The sequence below is a fragment of the Scheffersomyces xylosifermentans genome, assembly GCF_036884685.1.
Source record: "Scheffersomyces xylosifermentans strain CBS 12540 chromosome Unknown RJT20scaffold_1, whole genome shotgun sequence".
In the NCBI taxonomy this organism is placed as follows: domain Eukaryota; kingdom Fungi; phylum Ascomycota; class Pichiomycetes; order Serinales; family Debaryomycetaceae; genus Scheffersomyces; species Scheffersomyces xylosifermentans.
Window position 1 is genome coordinate 550293 of NW_027042939.1, and position 16290 is coordinate 566582.

Below are 16290 nucleotides of genomic sequence, written 5' to 3' on the forward strand. Positions count from 1 at the left end.
AACACTCCGAATGTTCTAGACATTTTCTAGAGACGTTGTCCTATTTTGTCCTTTGACATCATGGCACTTCACAGCGGCCACAAATAACTCAAAAACTCTAGTCTCCAATTTAAACCAGTTTCTACGGTTTTCGTGGTATTTCGCACTGTACCATAGTACTGACCTTTCTCCTAGAGAGTGTGCTACCTATAAAGCACATCCCCCCTACAACTCCACTCGTTTTACGCCCCACATACCCCCCAATTTACGATCATCTCAACACTTTCCATTCTTCGCCGTGCTAGTTTTCTAGTTGCTTAAATTTTCTATTGTGGTCCCCAGCAGCGGTTTTCTGCTGAGCTAATAAAAAGACCCTATCCTCAATTATTATTATTACTATTATTATTAATTACAAGTTATATAATTTTCCTTAACCTTTACTATACGTGAATTGTTCCGATAATGTAGACTCACTACCTGTCAAACACCTCCATACACTCTCATACATAAGGCTGAGACTGCGTATTCCACAGACACACACTGATTTCCGCGGGAAGGACCCCAACAGCATACATACTCATCACCATAATAATATCCATGGAAAAGTAGTGTCGAAAGTATAACCGAAAATTATACCGCATCCATTTGAATGGGCTCAAAATGCGCTTTGGCACTGATTATAACCAAAAGGATATAGGAAATCTGTAGAAGAAGTCCGTTAGGTTATCTTGGCAAACTGTCCCAGTTACCCTGAGAACTTTCGTAGACATCAGAAGATTCGTTTTCCACTGTTTAGCGCTTGCTTAATATCATTTTCGGTCAACTGGCTCGTTCTTAGCTACTAAAGGCGGGCATCTCAATCGGGAGAACTGATAGAATACCGTAGGACCACGATTTAGAGTTAGAGAAACTTATAGAAAGTCATTAGAACAGATTAGCCGTCTCGACCCATACCTTTGCTAACACTACCAAAGCCGTTTTTCCTGAGTTGTCAGGTCATTTAATCCTCATTCAATCATACTTCCTACATTGATACCCGAAAAAGGACATTTCCGCAAAGTGCCATGTCCGACTCCACAGAACATCCTTTGGGATTGATCATATACGCTGCTGCAAAGCCTATCTTCAAGATCTACTTCATCATAGCACTAGGTTATTACCTTGCAAGAAAAAATATTCTAACGGTTACAACATGTCGTGATATTGCAGACGCTATTGTCAATGCTATTATGCCCTGTTTAATTTTTGAAAATGTTGTCCAGAACTTAAAAAGTTCCGATATTAAGAACTTAGGAATCATTTTCTTCACGGGAACACTATTGTTCGTATTCGGAGGTCTTCTTGCTTGGGCCACATATGTAACAACAAGAGCTCCCAGACGTTGGTTGGGAGGTTTGATCTCTGTCGGACTTTTCCCCAACATTTCCGATTTACCAATTGCATACTTGCAAACATTGTCGAAAGGTGATGTTCTCTTCACAGCTGATGAGGGTGCTAAGGGTGTAGCGTACGTGTGTATCTTCTTGGCTTCTCAGGTTTTCTATCAGTTCAGTTTGGGGTTATATAAATTGGTGGAGATGGACTTTAAGGAACAATTGCTTGACAAGAAAGTTGACGAAGAACAAGGAAAGATCGAGGAGGGAACCAGTACGACAAACCTGCCTACTTTGCCAATTATTCCTGAGCCTGCTGCTGCTAGTACTGGCAATGAGGCACGCCACCCTAGGTTTCAAGTTGATAATGATGCAACTTCTATTCTGAGTTGTGCCGTATCTTCACGTTCATCTATGACTGGCGGCAGTGGTGATGAAAAAGAGAATACAACACCATCAGGACACGAGCTGGAGACGAACGTGCAGCAAGAAGAGGACGAACAACATAATGAATTTCTCCGTGTACGAGAATTGGAGAGGCTTGCATCTAATCCTAGATCTGACACATCAAATAGAAGCTCCACCTCCAGGAGATCAAGAAGAGACTCTAACGCTAGCTACAACCCGTTGCAGATGGTTCCAACTAGAACAGCGGAACTTAGAAAACAAAAGTCACAAGATATACGTGATGTGATTAATGAATACTCTGAATTTGAAGCCTTGAGAAACAATGAGGTGAAGAGAAGTGTAACAGGAACAAGCGAGGTTGGTGCAGTTTCTGTCCCTCATATTGACGACCAATTGCATTCTTTCGAAAAGGAGCCGTTCTTGTCCAGAGCCAAGACAGAAATCATCACTGTCTTGAAGAACTTTCTTGCTCCTAACTCGCTATCATTAATCATCTCCCTCGCTATTGCCATGGCGCCTCCACTAAAAGCATTATTCGTTCAATCAAATCAAGTGCTGATTCCACCTGCTCCCGATGGGCAACCACCATTATCATTTGTTATCGACCTTACCAGTTATATTGGAGCTGCTTCTGTTCCATTAGGTTTACTTTTATTGGGCACTACCATATCTCGTTTGGAAGTGAAAACGATGCCGCCAGGTTTCTGGAAAACAGCGGTAATGATCACCGCTTCAAGATTGATTCTCATTCCAATGATTGGAGTGGGTATTACTACAGGATTCTACAAGGGAGGGTGGTATGGTGACGATAAGCTTTTAAGATTTGTCAGTGTACTAGAATTCGGATTGCCTAATGCTACTGCGTTAGTGTACTTCACGGCTTTCTACACAGATCCAAAATCTGAAGAGCATTTACAAATGGACTGTTTGGCCGTTTGTTTGATTTTCCAGTATTCCATACTTTGTATTACTTTACCGTTCTTGATTACTTTCACGTTGCGTGTTTCGCTCGGGATGTGATCCCCAATTGCATTTACAAAGACATTTGTCCTTTTTGGCAATTGTGCTGCTTGTCATCGTATTTTTCACTTAATAATACTCCATACGGATACCTTGATCTCTGTCTCCTTTTTGTTATATTATGTTTTGATATGCGTATAGAGCCCGTCATAGACCCTTCATATATATTTTACTTGCACCTGACATTCACCATCCTGATTTGCAAATATAGATATCTCATGGTGACCTAATATATAGCCTCATACAGAAACCGTACATACATACCGAAAGCGTATACAGAAGGTATACAGAAGGCGTATACAGAAGGCGTACGAGAGAAAGCGCACATCACATAGAAAGCATATACATATAACGCATTAATAGCATAGCCCAAACTCTACTATCATACCTCTGGTGAAACCCCTACAGAAACCCCTACAGAAACCCCTAACAAACCCCCAACCGAAAACCCTACCGAAAACCCTCCGCCTACCGAACCCAACCAAAATCTACTTACCCCTTACCGTAGCAACCATCAATTAGCAATAGTAACCGCAACTTTAAGGTACAATGTATTATGACGTCACGTGAACTCATTACCCTTTTCGTCTCTCAGTCCTTATAGTAGTTAAGACCAGCTAACAGTAGCAAAAGAGGTGAGACCTGAAATGCGTGACATATTACCATTTGAACATTGCTTTGTGAATAGTGTTGCTACTTTGGAAACTTTCATCAATTGAGTATATAATTGATTTCAAATATCAATTGAAACGCGTGGAAAGGTTATTCTGTTACTTTTAGTACTTTCCATTAACAAACCCTCCCAATGGCTTTATACTACAATCTTGTATTCTTGTTGTTGGCAACGGAAATGGCATTTTTTGCCGTCTTGTCGTTGCCCTTCCCAAGAGCACTCAGAAGACGGGTGTTGACAGTGGCCTCGGCGCCATTCAAGAACGAGCAGTTCCAAATAGCCATCAAATGTATATTGGCGTTTGTGCTCGTCTTATTCATTGACTCTGTCAACAGAGTATATACCGTAACCTCTGAGTTACACTCCACTTCTCCAGGACCAGCTGGTAATATAGGTGCTGGTATCCTCAACGATAGATCCGAGATACAAGCTAGAAGATTCTACGCCCAAAGAAATATGTACCTCTGTGGATTCACCTTGTTCTTGACCTTGATCTTGACAAGAACATACTCCTTGGTTGCTGAATTGATCGCTACCAAAGACAAATTGGACGCTTACAAGGCCAATGATGCATCCAAGTCTTCAACCGACTCAGCTGATGTAGCCAAGTTGAAGAAGGAATTGGCAGCCAAGGAAGAGGACTTGGAAATCTTGAAGAGCCAAGCTAAGACGTTGAGAAAAGACTACAACAATGTCTCTGCAAGTGCCACCGGTACCTCTAGAAAGAACTGAAAGTGTGATCTGGTGGAAATACAGCTTGATCGTACTGCCATAATATAAGATAATGCTAGTCTCAGCATGGCCTTTTATATGTGTGATACATGATCTCGGCTCGTTTTAAATAGTGTAATTAGCTGCTGTCCTCTTAAAGGTGTTTAAATTTGAACATTTTACGGATTGTTTTTTCTAATTGAATTGTAGTATTTTGCGTTATGGTACATGTTACTATTTAATGTCTTGTGCCTTTATGTCTATAAAGTCTCTCAGTTACCTTCGTAAGCGTTACTCTTGTGCTTAGGTGTAAAGACGAAGTCTGGACCTGCTTTACCCAAGAACATCTCAGTGATCTTGATCCAGTCCTTGTAATCAGTCGACCCAAGCAAGGTTTCCATCTCATTTCTTCCTCTCCATTGTGGAGGTCTCTCGTTGATTTTTGGAGGAAGTCTCTCCAAAATTCCAATTGGAATGTATCTGTGAGTGAAACTCAAGAACTCACACATGAATCTTCTGGCCAATCCAACACCGTACTCATCTGTTCCCCAATGCTCCAAAGCAAAGTCTGTGAATTTATGCAATATATCTAATCTCTCTGTTGCAGACTTATCCAAGTACTGTTGTGCCTCCACCTCTTCAAATATCCATGGTTTAATCAAAGCACCTCTAGCGACCATAACTGAGTCAATTCCCTCCTTATTGACGGCATTGTACCAGTCGACATGTGAGTAAACATCACCATTTCCGACAAAACATGTTCTTTGAGTGTCACTCAGCTCCTTGTCGTCTTCTTTCTTATCGTTCCATTCTTTCACGGTTTGGCCAACTTCAGCAATATAATTCCAATCGGCTTCTCTGGTGTAACGTTGTTGTCTCGAACGACCATGCAAAGTGATGGCTGCAACATCATTCTCTGCCAATAAGCGCTCCACTAAAGTCTTAGCAGTATTCTTGTTATCTCTGGTTCCCGTTCTGATTTTGACAGTAACTGGGATATCTCCCGAACTAGCGTTCATGGACTTTACTATTCTCAATAATCTGGCTGGTTGATCTAACAAAGCAGAGCCTTGTCCTTGACGATACAAGAGATCAATTGGACAACCACAATTTAAGTTGAGTTCAGAAACATGCGATGTCTCCTTGTATAATATTTCTGCAACTTTAGCAGCTGCCCAGTGCTTAGAAGTGGCTATTTGAACACCGAAACCAGGGTATTCACTTCTGTGGGCCTTTGGAAGCGCCCATTCAGAGTTAGTGGCTTGAAGCAATGGTACAGAAAGTGCCATTTCAGAGTAAGTAACATCTGCGCCCAAGGTCTTCATAAGCCTTCTGTAAGGTAAGTTACCAACTGTTGTCAATGGAGAGACTATTTTAGCATTTCTAAAGTCTAATCTCTTCTTTTCGGCAATTTTGAATGGGGCCTCTACAAAGGCGGCTTCGTTATCTTTTCTCTTTTGCTGAGCATTGGCAATGTTCTCTTCACTTTGGACGGTCGTATCAATGAATTCAATCACCTTGGAAGCGACTTCAAATTCATACTGCTTCTTTCTCAACTTTCCTCTGGCTTCATGAGAAACAATATTGACTTCATAGTTCAATTCCTCTTTGCTTTTCTCGGTTCTTTCTAAGTCCTTTATCAATTTGCGGGTTTCCTTGTCATAGTGAGACTGCAACCATCTACATTTCAAACCAGCTGGACAGTAGCCAAGTGCCTTGAAGACAGGACAAATTCCTTCGTTATCTTCTGGCTTGGATGCAAGGTACTCTTCAACGTTGTGAGTACTACGACATTGTTCAGGGCCATATGAGCAAACCTTGGGGTTTTCAGGGTCCAACAAACTAGTACATAACCTAATCTCTTCTTTCTTCTGTTTCAAGTCTCTGTTCTTATTTTGGCCCCTCTTCTTTCTTCTTCCGCCTCCACTTCCTTTCTCTGGTTCTCCTCTTTCTCCACCTTCGGCTTCATCATCATCATATTGAATTTCAACTTTCAGGGAGCTTTCGACAATAAATTCTGGTTTAATAGCAGCCATTCCTTTTGCAAAATGATCAACTCTCTTTTGCACCGGTTCCACGGGCTCCAACTGGATTTTTTTGGAGTCGGAGGACTCCAAAGGTTCGCTGGTTCTCTTTTCTTGTGCAGAGGTCATCTTCGCTTATATTGGGGTACAGAGAAGGTTCAAATGTCCTTAACCAAGTACGAAGAATCACTTACAGTATCCAAATGCTGTTCCAGTTAATCTGAAAAAAAAAATGGTACAAAATTATTTTGCAACGATGAGCGCGGCACGGGTCTTTAAGCTGATCAAGGAACGATAGTTTACACTAATACACACCCCGATGGAGTTAAATCTTCTGGAAAGCTTTGAAGTATTTACTTCTAACTCTTCAGATACCGTTTCTCTTCTTTTCTGCAATTGAAGTCATTATTAACCACTATAATTCACGGCGATAATCTTCCTTTAAAGAGCATTGCATACCATTGAGTCTCATCTCCAATGTATTTTGTGTGCAGTCTCTGAAATTTATTTGGAGTGAAAAATACAGATGAAAGATCAAATATGGATTGATATATGTTTTATCTGGAAGGCAAAGAAAGACGTAAGCAGCATTATGGTCGAGCCGATTGACAAGAGAAGGAAGCTCGATGACGAGGCTAAGTCTGTTAAAACAAAGACTCCTCGTGCTTCAAAAATTTTCAGTCCCTTTAGAGTCCTTGGAAATGTTTCCAATGAGACACCATTCGCCATAGGTACCTTAGGTTCTACCTTTTACATCGTCACCTCCGTAGGTAGATCGTTTCAGATATACGATGCCGCAACTTTGCATTTATTATTCGTTTCCCAGTCTCAAACTCCATCCAAGATAACTTGCTTGGCTGCTCATAGTCATTTCGTATTCGCTGGATACTCCAACAAGATCGGAATTTACAAGAGAGGCCGCTTAGAGCACCTTTTGGAAGCTCCAACTTCCGAAACTATTACCCACATCTTACCATTTGGTGAATATTTGGTAGCCACAGCTTCTGATGGCGACGTTTTTGTTTTCAAGAAGCCTTCTGGCAAGAAAATTGCATCCGAGTTGTACACCACCTTGAAAGGAATCAATACTGCTATTGATGGATCGATTGTTGGTTTGATTCACCCACCAACTTATTTGAATAAGATCGTAGTTGCTACCACCAGTGGTTTAATTCTTTTCAATATTCGTACGGGTAAATTATTATTCAGATCCCCAGCTCAGCAGTTTACTGAGACAATTTCTTGTGTCGAAGCGGCTCCAGTGTTAGATATTATTGCAGTTGGAACTACTACTGGAGGCGTTTACTTATATAACTTGAAAAAGGGTAAAGTATTGGGCAAAAAAATTGTTGCCGCCCCGGAAGAGGCGTCTGCTAAAGTTGTGTCATTATCTTTTAGAACCGATGGTTCTCCCCATTTGGTAGCTGGTTTGAGTACTGGTGACTTGTTTTTCTTTGACTTGGCTCAACAAGCTAGAGTTCACATATTGAGAAATGCTCATAAGGAGATTCACGGTGGTGTCGCCAGTGCTAAGTTCTTGAATGGACAGCCAATTGTAGTTACAAATGGAGGAGACAACCATTTGAAGGAATACGTCTTTGATCCTACTTTGTCAACATCGAATTCTTCAATCGTATCCCCTCCGCGTCATTTGAGATCAAGAGGTGGTCATTCTGCTCCACCTGTCGCGATAGAGTTCCCAGATGAAGAAAAGTCTCATTTTATTTACAGTGCTTCCAGAGATAAATCTTTCTGGGCTTTCTCATTGAGAAAGGATGCCCAAGCACAAGAAATGTCTCAAAGAATCCCAAAATCCAAGAATGGAAAGAGACAAGCTGGACCAGTCCAGTCCATGAGAGAGAAATTCCCCGAAATAATTGCAATTGCTTCATCCCAAGCTCGTGAAGGTGACTGGGAAAACGTCTTAACTGCGCACAAGGACGAACCATTTGCTAGAACTTGGGACTCCAGAAATAAAAGAGTTGGCAGATTCAACTTGAATACAATTGACAATGGAATGGTCAAGTCTGTCTGTATCTCTCAATGTGGAAACTTCGGTTTGGTTGGTTCTGCTCAAGGTGGAATTGGTGTTTACAACCTTCAGTCGGGAACGGTTCGCAAGAGATACGTCTTGCACAAAAAGGCCGTGACAGGAGTAGCTATTGATGGAATGAACAGAAAAATGGTTAGTTGTGGCTTGGATGGTATTGTTGGTTTCTATGACTTTACCCAATCAAAATATTTGGGTAAATTACAATTAGACGCTCCAGTTACTTCCATGGTATACCATAAATCATCCGATTTGATTGCTTGTGCTTTAGACGATTTAAGCATAGTCATTGTTGATGTCACTACTCAAAAAGTTGTAAGAGTCTTGATCGGACATACTAATCGTATCACGAGTTTAGACTTTTCTCCTGATGGAAGATGGATTGTATCTGTTAGTTTGGATGCGACTTTAAGAACTTGGGACTTACCAACTGGAGGATGTATTGATGGTGTTAGATTACCTGTAGTTGCTACTGGTGTCAAGTTCTCTCCTATCGGTGATATGTTGGCTACTACTCATGTTTCTGGTAACGGAATTTCCTTGTGGACAAATAGAGCTCAATTCAAGCCTATTTCAACAAGACATGTTGAGGAAGAAGACTTTTCTACTATCCTCTTGCCTACTGCATCTGGTGATGGTGGATCCACTCTTTTGGACGGAGCGTTGGAAGAAGATGAAGAAGATGAGACGATTAACGCTCAATCTTACTCAACCTTAGACCAAATTGACGATTCTTTGGTTACATTATCTTTGGGTTCAAGAAGTAAATATAGCAACTTGATTCACTTGGATGTAATCAAACAGCGTAATAAGCCTAAGGAGGCCCCAAAGAAACCTGGAAACACGCCCTTCTTTTTAACCTTAGGTGGTGAAGCTGTTGGAGACAGAGCCTCCGTAGCTGAAGGTAAAGCGGCGGAATCATCCAAGCAAGTTTCTGAGGAAGCTGAAGGTTTGCGCAACTTAAAGAATGGAGAGAGTCATGACTTTGAGTCCAAATTCACCAAATTGTTAAGACAAGGATCTGAACAATCAGATTACTCGGAATTCTTGAAATACTTGATAGGAGCTTCTCCAGCCGTAATTGACTTGGAGATTAGATCATTAAATTCTTTCCCTCCATTGAATGAAATGGCCAGCTTCGTGGAGGCACTTAACCAGGGTCTTCGTTCTAACAAAGATTTCGAATTGTTCCAAGCTGTATTTTCGATGTACTTGAAGAACCATGGCGATGTTATCCATAACAATGCCGATGAGACCGCTTTGAATGATGCTCTTGAGAAGTGGAGCGAATTGAACAGTGAGAGAGAGCAAAAGATGGACGAGTTGGTTAAGTACTGTTCAGGTGTGATCAATTTCTTAAGCAGCGTTTAACGGGGTGCAAAAACATGAATAGAAGAAGACATGTAAATATCTATCCTATAGAACTTCTTATTAAAATGCATATATCTTAATCTTAATCGTTTTTGAAGTCAGCTACATCTGAGTTGGCGTAATAACATGTTCGAGATGTAGACATATACAATGGATGATTTTAATAATTTTTGCAGCATTTTGATATATTATACATAGACAATGGCTTCACAGAAAAAAAGGATCACTCCAATTTCTTTCTTATCTTAAAGTAAACCTATATTGAGCGCAGGCAAGTTTTTATTAAAAAAAAACACATCCGTGGTATCTCTATCTATTCAGATATATCTAATATCGCTCTATTTGTAATCTGCTCTCACTGTACTGTTATCTCTAAAGAATCAAAACATAATGCTATGTAGACACACATACAAAAAAAATATATAAAACAAATATTCACATAAACAAATATTCATACAAAAACCCCAAACAAACAAATACACATAAACAAATATTATCAACACATTCAAAGAGATCTAAATACCGCCATAAAATCCCCTCTTCTAAACATGTAAAGTGTACTACAGTTGTTATCAAGTGCCTTATAGTGCACAGTATAGTAAGGTATTAAGATTTTTGCAGTCTTCAGATTCGCAGTGAGAAAAGCCAATTGATAAAACGCAGGTTACATTTCATAGACGGAAGCTAGCATAAATGATGCCCATAGAATAGAATATATACCTCGTCAGCATTTATACATAACTCTCCACGGTAGCCGGATATGAATATAGATATCATAGAACCGTTTAATCGGATTCACATATCTTCCAACTTGAAGGCTTCGGCGGTTCACACCCACAACGGCAAGTTATATGTCGGGTTCACCAATGGAGACCTCTACATCTACAATACCCTAGGGAAGCCGAAGGAGGAAATGGTTGATGGCAATTCCAGCAAATTGAAGAATTTAAAATCGTTTAATGACATTAAGACATTGTTTAATGATAATGATAAGCTAGGTGGCGTAGAATTGGACTCATCATTTCCCAATTTAACGAAAGACTTCTCCTCGATAGAAAGAATTACATGCTTACCCATTTCCAATGACACCAACAAGACAGTGGTGGTAATATCTACCTCCGAGTCTCTCAAGGTCTACGAAATAATCGGAAGCCACATAAATCTCATCCAGGAATTAGAAGAGACTAGGAGTGTTGGCGATTATTTGTACACTGAATTTGATGATAGACGATTGTTCGTGGTGGGAACTAAAAAGAAGTTAATAACCTACAAGATAATTAATAAAACAAGAAACATTCTTGTATTCTCCAAAGTAAAAGAAATATCATTAAAGGATAAGGTACGAAGTATAGCATTGCTTCCTAAACAATCATCATCATCGTCAAGGCCATCCAAGCCGAATGAGAATAAAAAGCTTCTTCTAGTTGGTTCTGCTAGTGACTTCGTACTAGTCGACATAGAAAATGACTTTAGTATCAATAACTTAGCCGAGGATGACCCAACATTGTACAATTTCAATCATTCGACGTCATTCAGTTATTTTGGACTTTCATCTTCTGGCCCGGCAATTCGGACCATACCATTAACCGACACAAGAATCCTCCTCGTAAAAGACACTCAATGTGTGGACTACACTTCTCATCTCGGTTCTCATACAATCACCCTTTCTCCAATAAAGTTGCCAGTCGCCCCCATCTACATTTCCTTCATCAACCCATTATATTTATTAGTTGTGTACAGCAAGCGAATCGAAATAATTGACTACGAAAGTGGAGATCTTATTCAAAAATTCCAGCATCAGATAAACTCCAACCAGATATACGTTAGTCATGAAGCCAATTATATATATTTGGCATCAGGTTGTGACATTCTTCAATTCGATGTTTTAGGCTTCAAAAAGCAAATCGACCAGTACTTGAGCATCAGTGGAAAAGGTTCTTCATTAGGTAACATCAAGGACCCTCATAATGATTTAAAAATTATTGGATTGGAGAAAGCTATCTCGCTAGTTTCAAAATTGGATACTAGAAATAAATTTTTTGAACACCCATCGGTATCTAATGAAAAGAATAAGTGCTTGGTGTTAAGAGATTTATACAAATCCAAGGCAATAATACTATTTGAATCATATTCTAAATACCACGAAGCGCTCGTTGAAATTTGTTCTGATTGGATGATCTCTTACCCTGATGTTTTGGAGTTGTTTCCAGACTATTTGAATGGAGGAAATTCGAGCAATTCGCAAACCCAAGAAGCCGACGACGATGATATTAGGAGTGTAAGATCTTTTTCACATAATGTGATCAAGCGAATTTCACTCAACGATATCCAATCAAGCAAGTTGTCTGGTACTACCGAGTCTGGTACTGAAAATGAATTAAGTGAGAGGCAGACAACTAGTGGCAAGTCGAATTCAAGTCCCCAAAAATTCCCCAATAAGGTAGTGGGTTACGCTAAATCACAGAATATGAGAAAATTTTCAAAAGCTGTGAGTAACTTGATCATCTATTTAACTGATCAGAGAAGAATCCATCTCAATTTCTTAAATGACGAAAGCTTGTCTATTCAATGGAAGGGCATAGAAATTACCCCTTTCGATTTGTATCCTGAAGCAACTAAAGAGACAATAAAATCTATTCTATTGAAAGCAGCAACTGCAATCGATACGTCCTTATTTCTTTGCTACTTTCACACCAGACCAATGCTTTTGGGTCCGCTTTTGAGACTTCCTAGTAACCATTGTGACGCCAATGTAGTAAACGAGTGTCTCCTGAGTAATCGGCATAATCATGCTCAACAAAGACAATATCAACAGCCTAATTTCATAAAAGAATTACTTGATTTCTACTATAGCAGGGGTCTTCATAAGGATGCCTTGGAAATGTTATACAAATTGTCGCATAATGATGAAGAAGATGACAGACATTCAAACGAAGATTACAATGTATATGATGACTTCTTAAAGGGCCCCGACTTAACAATTCAGTACTTAAATAAGTTGACCAATGACGATTTGGATTTATTGTTCCAGTTTTCCTATTGGGTTATAATGGAGGAGTCTGACCCGGCCAAGACTCTAAAGAAGATTGAATTAATCTTCATGAACGACTCGTATGAATGCGAAAGTTATGATAACTTGAAGGTGTTAAACTTTTTCACCCAGGTTCTCAAAGAAGACGAATATGGCATTAGGTATTTGGAATGGTTGTTGCTCGAGAGTGATCTTTCAGAAATTCTTTCGAAAAAGAAGGTGCTTCCAAAATTCCACACTAAGCTTTGTCTTCTCTATCTCAAAAGATTGAAAGAGGTACTGGATGGGTATTCTTTGGATGAGTTCTGCAAGCTTCTGAACTACACTAAATTGTACAATTTCCTTGAAACAACCAATCTTTACGAGCCTTGGACAGTTTTGAAAAGCATTCCTACGTCTGATGACAAATTTTTAAGATTCACTATTTTCATTTACAAGAGATTAGGGGAGCATAATAAGTCAATCGATGTTTTGTTCAATCAGCTTAATGATTTGGATGGAGCAATCCAGTATAGTTGTGATATTTACCAAATGCCACACAGCAAAAAAGTAGGCGAAAACTTATTGCATAAATTATTGGAAGATTTGCTCATGAACTATCTTGAGAATATGGGCCTGATAGAGCGACTCTTGACGTCGCAAGGGTCCAAAATGTCGATTTTGAGAGTAATGACAGCATTACCTAACTCGTTTCCTTTGCACAGACTCGCTTCGTTCCTTACGGATCACTTGAGAAACTCACAGGAAACACTCCATGATGCGAGATTATCATCCCAGCTCTACAAGGTGGGAAGTGTCAAATTGCAGGACAAAATCTTGGAGATCGAGTCCCAAGCCTACTCGATTTCCTCGGCAAAGCAACTTTGCTCTATCTGCAACAAACGTTTGGGCTATAGTGTGTTCAGTGTTGGTAAAGACAACCAAATAGTCCATTATGGTTGTGCGCAGAGACTGTCTACTACATCAACCACATCTACAACTGCCTCCTCATAGTACCGTACCTCACACTCACCCCACGAAAAATGAAAATACTTCATTCATGCATTTTGCAACCTTGTCGTATTCGCATTCTTTTTTTTCCGCATTTTTCTCCCCCCAATTTTTCCCTCCTGCAGTCACCCACGCTGACGTAAGCCTCGCAAATTTCAATTTCAGGATGTCCATTCCGAGACGAATAACAACCGTGAAAAAAGCGGATTGCTTTAGGTGGCATACACATTGTTTAGCGAATTAATTTTTATCGACAACGTCAACAGGGACAGGGCCGAGACGGGAAGACATCAGTGTTTTGATAAGCAATAGGCCAAGTGATTCCAGGAGACGGAACTGTCAATTTATTGCTTCAGTTAGCCTTATCCTATCGTGTCATATATCCCCTGGCTCGCATAACTAAGGAGAAAAAACCGAAATGTCGTCTTCGCATGATAACCCATCATCGTCGGGAAGTGGAGGAATCCGATTACCACCGATCTCGTTTCTATCGGGACATTCCAGTGGTAACAAGCTCCCTTCAGCATCGAACTTGGGCATTGCCAGTTTTTTGAATAACCCCAGTCCTCCCAAGCTCGGTCCGAGTGAAGAAGAACAGGAGAGGAAAAGAGTGAAACTTGAACAAGAACAACAAGCAGGGCTACTGCAACAAATACAGCCCCAGCAGCATCAATTGCAAACACCCCAGCAGCATCAACAACCTCCGCCTCAATTGCAACCACAACCGCAGCCCCAACAACAGTATCCTCCATATTTACCCCACGGTTACATCAACGCCTATGGAGCTCCACACCAAGCGCCTCCGACCATGACTTTTACACATCCACATGCTGAGCAACAGCCGCAACAGCAGCATCAGATCCATCAACAGCAGGTTTCCCAGTCACCAACCACAGAAAGGGCAATTACTCAATCTCCACCTGTACAAAAGAAAGACGCCCAAACCACTCAACTGCCAGAGTCCCTTACCCAACAACACAACCAATCGCACCACCACCATCATCGCCATCACCATTCACACAGTCCTCATCATCATCACCAACACCATCACCACGTCCATCACCCACACCAACTTCCAACGGCGGAAAGTGCCAGTATTCCACATATACACTCTGGAAACCATATCCATATCTTATCTCCCAGTGGCCAAGTGAAAACTGAAAAGTCAGAAAAGGTTGAAAAGGTTAATAAGCAGGAGAAGGGCAAACTGAAATCGCCCATTGAAACATCTAAAGCGTTATTAGAAAAGAAAGAGCAACCAGTTGCCGTTATCGAGAAGTCTGCTGAACCACCGAAACAAAAAGCTGCAGATCAATTGGCACCAGTTCAAAAGACTCGGAGAAAGATTATAAAAAGAGAGTTTGTGCCTCCCGTAGTTTTGAATGTTGGACCGATCTTGGAGCTCATACACGAATCCTTCCCGGAACGACACTTTCTAGGCACTATTATTTATAACCCGACTACAACTTGGTCAAATTTACAAACTTCCAATCTTTATGGATTGAAAAGAGAGCACCAAGAGAGATTTAGTGAATTGAAAGAAGAGTTTGAAACGAGATCGAAAGATCCCTTCTTCAGAAAAAAGTACATTCCTAGCATCCCTCCCTTGTCCAATGAATACATAAACAGCGTGGTTGAAGTCAAGATCCCATACCAACATATAGATAAATTTAGGCATCAATTCGATAAAAGTGTTGTTTTGAAGAGAGAGGTGTGGGGAGGAGCCAGCGGCGTGTATACTGATGATTCAGACATCCTCACAGTTTTGGCACATCAAGGGTTTTTCCGTAACTCTATCAACTTAAGACAATGGAATCCAAAATGGGAAGCCAGTGATATCATCAAGCCATTGAATAGTTTTGTTGCAGATGAAAGTAACGATGTGACGAAAGCTGCGAAGGAGAATGCAGATCAGGAGATCTACAAAGCTCAGGAATCCAATGAAGAAATATTGGGAGATTTATCTGTTGAAGTGTTACTATTGCCACCTTTACCTGAATACCATGGTTATTATGCAAATGGTATCAATGCTAGATCATGGATTTCCAGCAACAAGCATAATGGGTTGTCCATTGCTATTTATAATGTAAAGTGGGAAAGCTCTGGAGCCCATGCCAGAGACAAGTCGGTTTTTAAAAAGTATGAGCTGGAATTAAGGCAGGACTCCATTGACAATGACGAAGTCTTGGTGGGCAGGAAAGGCTGGAGTTTTGACTACGCGTGCTACAAGCACTTGAAAGAGAAATATTCAGCCTTAGAGAAGAAAGGTAAGAGTAAAGATATAGAAGGCCTTCCTGAACCTGCCACCACTCCAGCGGCATAGATAAGTTGTTGTGGAGCCGTCTTAATCTATTCTGTAATAAATGTATAATTCAAGTCGACAGTCGGTATTGTCACTATAATTGTGGTTAACAGCATTTGTAAAATATACAAAAACCAATAATTCAGTATTTCTGGAATACATGACACAATATCCTTATACTTTGTTTGTAGGCGATACCTGCAGTTTTCACATCATTAAATTGTCGTATACTAGTGAAATGTCAAAATCTCTTGCTCCATTAATATTTTTCTTGCATGTAAATATCCTTGTTTGACATTAACCAGATCAGTACGACACGGGGTGTCATTAGCTCCCACACACATAAGTGGATGAATGA

At 40.4% G+C, this 16290-nt stretch overlaps 6 protein-coding genes across 6 annotated transcripts; 5 read left to right on the plus strand and 1 right to left on the minus strand. All coding sequences in view use genetic code 12, as the record gives it.

The window, feature by feature from the left end:
* Nucleotides 1-1043: 1043 nt before the first annotated feature.
* ECM3 (putative ATPase) lies at nt 1044-2780 on the plus strand (the record flags this gene model as incomplete). The annotated part of the gene is made up of 1 exon (XM_064918085.1): nt 1044-2780. The coding sequence occupies one exon, from the start codon at nt 1044-1046 to the stop codon at nt 2778-2780; it is 1737 nt and encodes a 578-aa protein (XP_064776751.1).
* Nucleotides 2781-3454: 674 nt separating this feature from the next.
* On the plus strand, nt 3455-4357 carry RJT20DRAFT_123755 (uncharacterized protein). Its single transcript, XM_064916032.1, has one exon. It carries the CDS (start codon nt 3586-3588, stop codon nt 4183-4185), a length of 600 nt encoding a protein of 199 aa, XP_064776752.1. The 5' UTR covers nt 3455-3585; the 3' UTR covers nt 4186-4357.
* On the minus strand, nt 4273-6396 carry RJT20DRAFT_8002 (tRNA dihydrouridine synthase). Its single transcript, XM_064921222.1, has one exon. The coding sequence runs from the start codon at nt 6315-6317 to the stop codon at nt 4437-4439; it is 1881 nt and encodes a 626-aa protein (XP_064776753.1). The 5' UTR covers nt 6318-6396; the 3' UTR covers nt 4273-4436.
* A 361-nt stretch (nt 6397-6757) lies between these two features.
* UTP21 (rRNA-processing protein) lies at nt 6758-9768 on the plus strand. The gene has a single exon (XM_064916033.1). It carries the CDS (start codon nt 6781-6783, stop codon nt 9607-9609), a length of 2829 nt encoding a protein of 942 aa, XP_064776754.1. The 5' UTR covers nt 6758-6780; the 3' UTR covers nt 9610-9768.
* Nucleotides 9769-10199: 431 nt separating this feature from the next.
* Nucleotides 10200-13653, plus strand: RJT20DRAFT_8198 (uncharacterized protein). Its single transcript, XM_064921228.1, has one exon. The coding sequence runs from the start codon at nt 10370-10372 to the stop codon at nt 13631-13633; it is 3264 nt and encodes a 1087-aa protein (XP_064776755.1). The 5' UTR covers nt 10200-10369; the 3' UTR covers nt 13634-13653.
* Nucleotides 13654-13926: 273 nt separating this feature from the next.
* RXT3 (Rxt3p) lies at nt 13927-16101 on the plus strand. The gene has a single exon (XM_064921224.1). The coding sequence runs from the start codon at nt 14049-14051 to the stop codon at nt 15951-15953; it is 1905 nt and encodes a 634-aa protein (XP_064776756.1). The 5' UTR covers nt 13927-14048; the 3' UTR covers nt 15954-16101.
* Nucleotides 16102-16290: the final 189 nt, after the last annotated feature.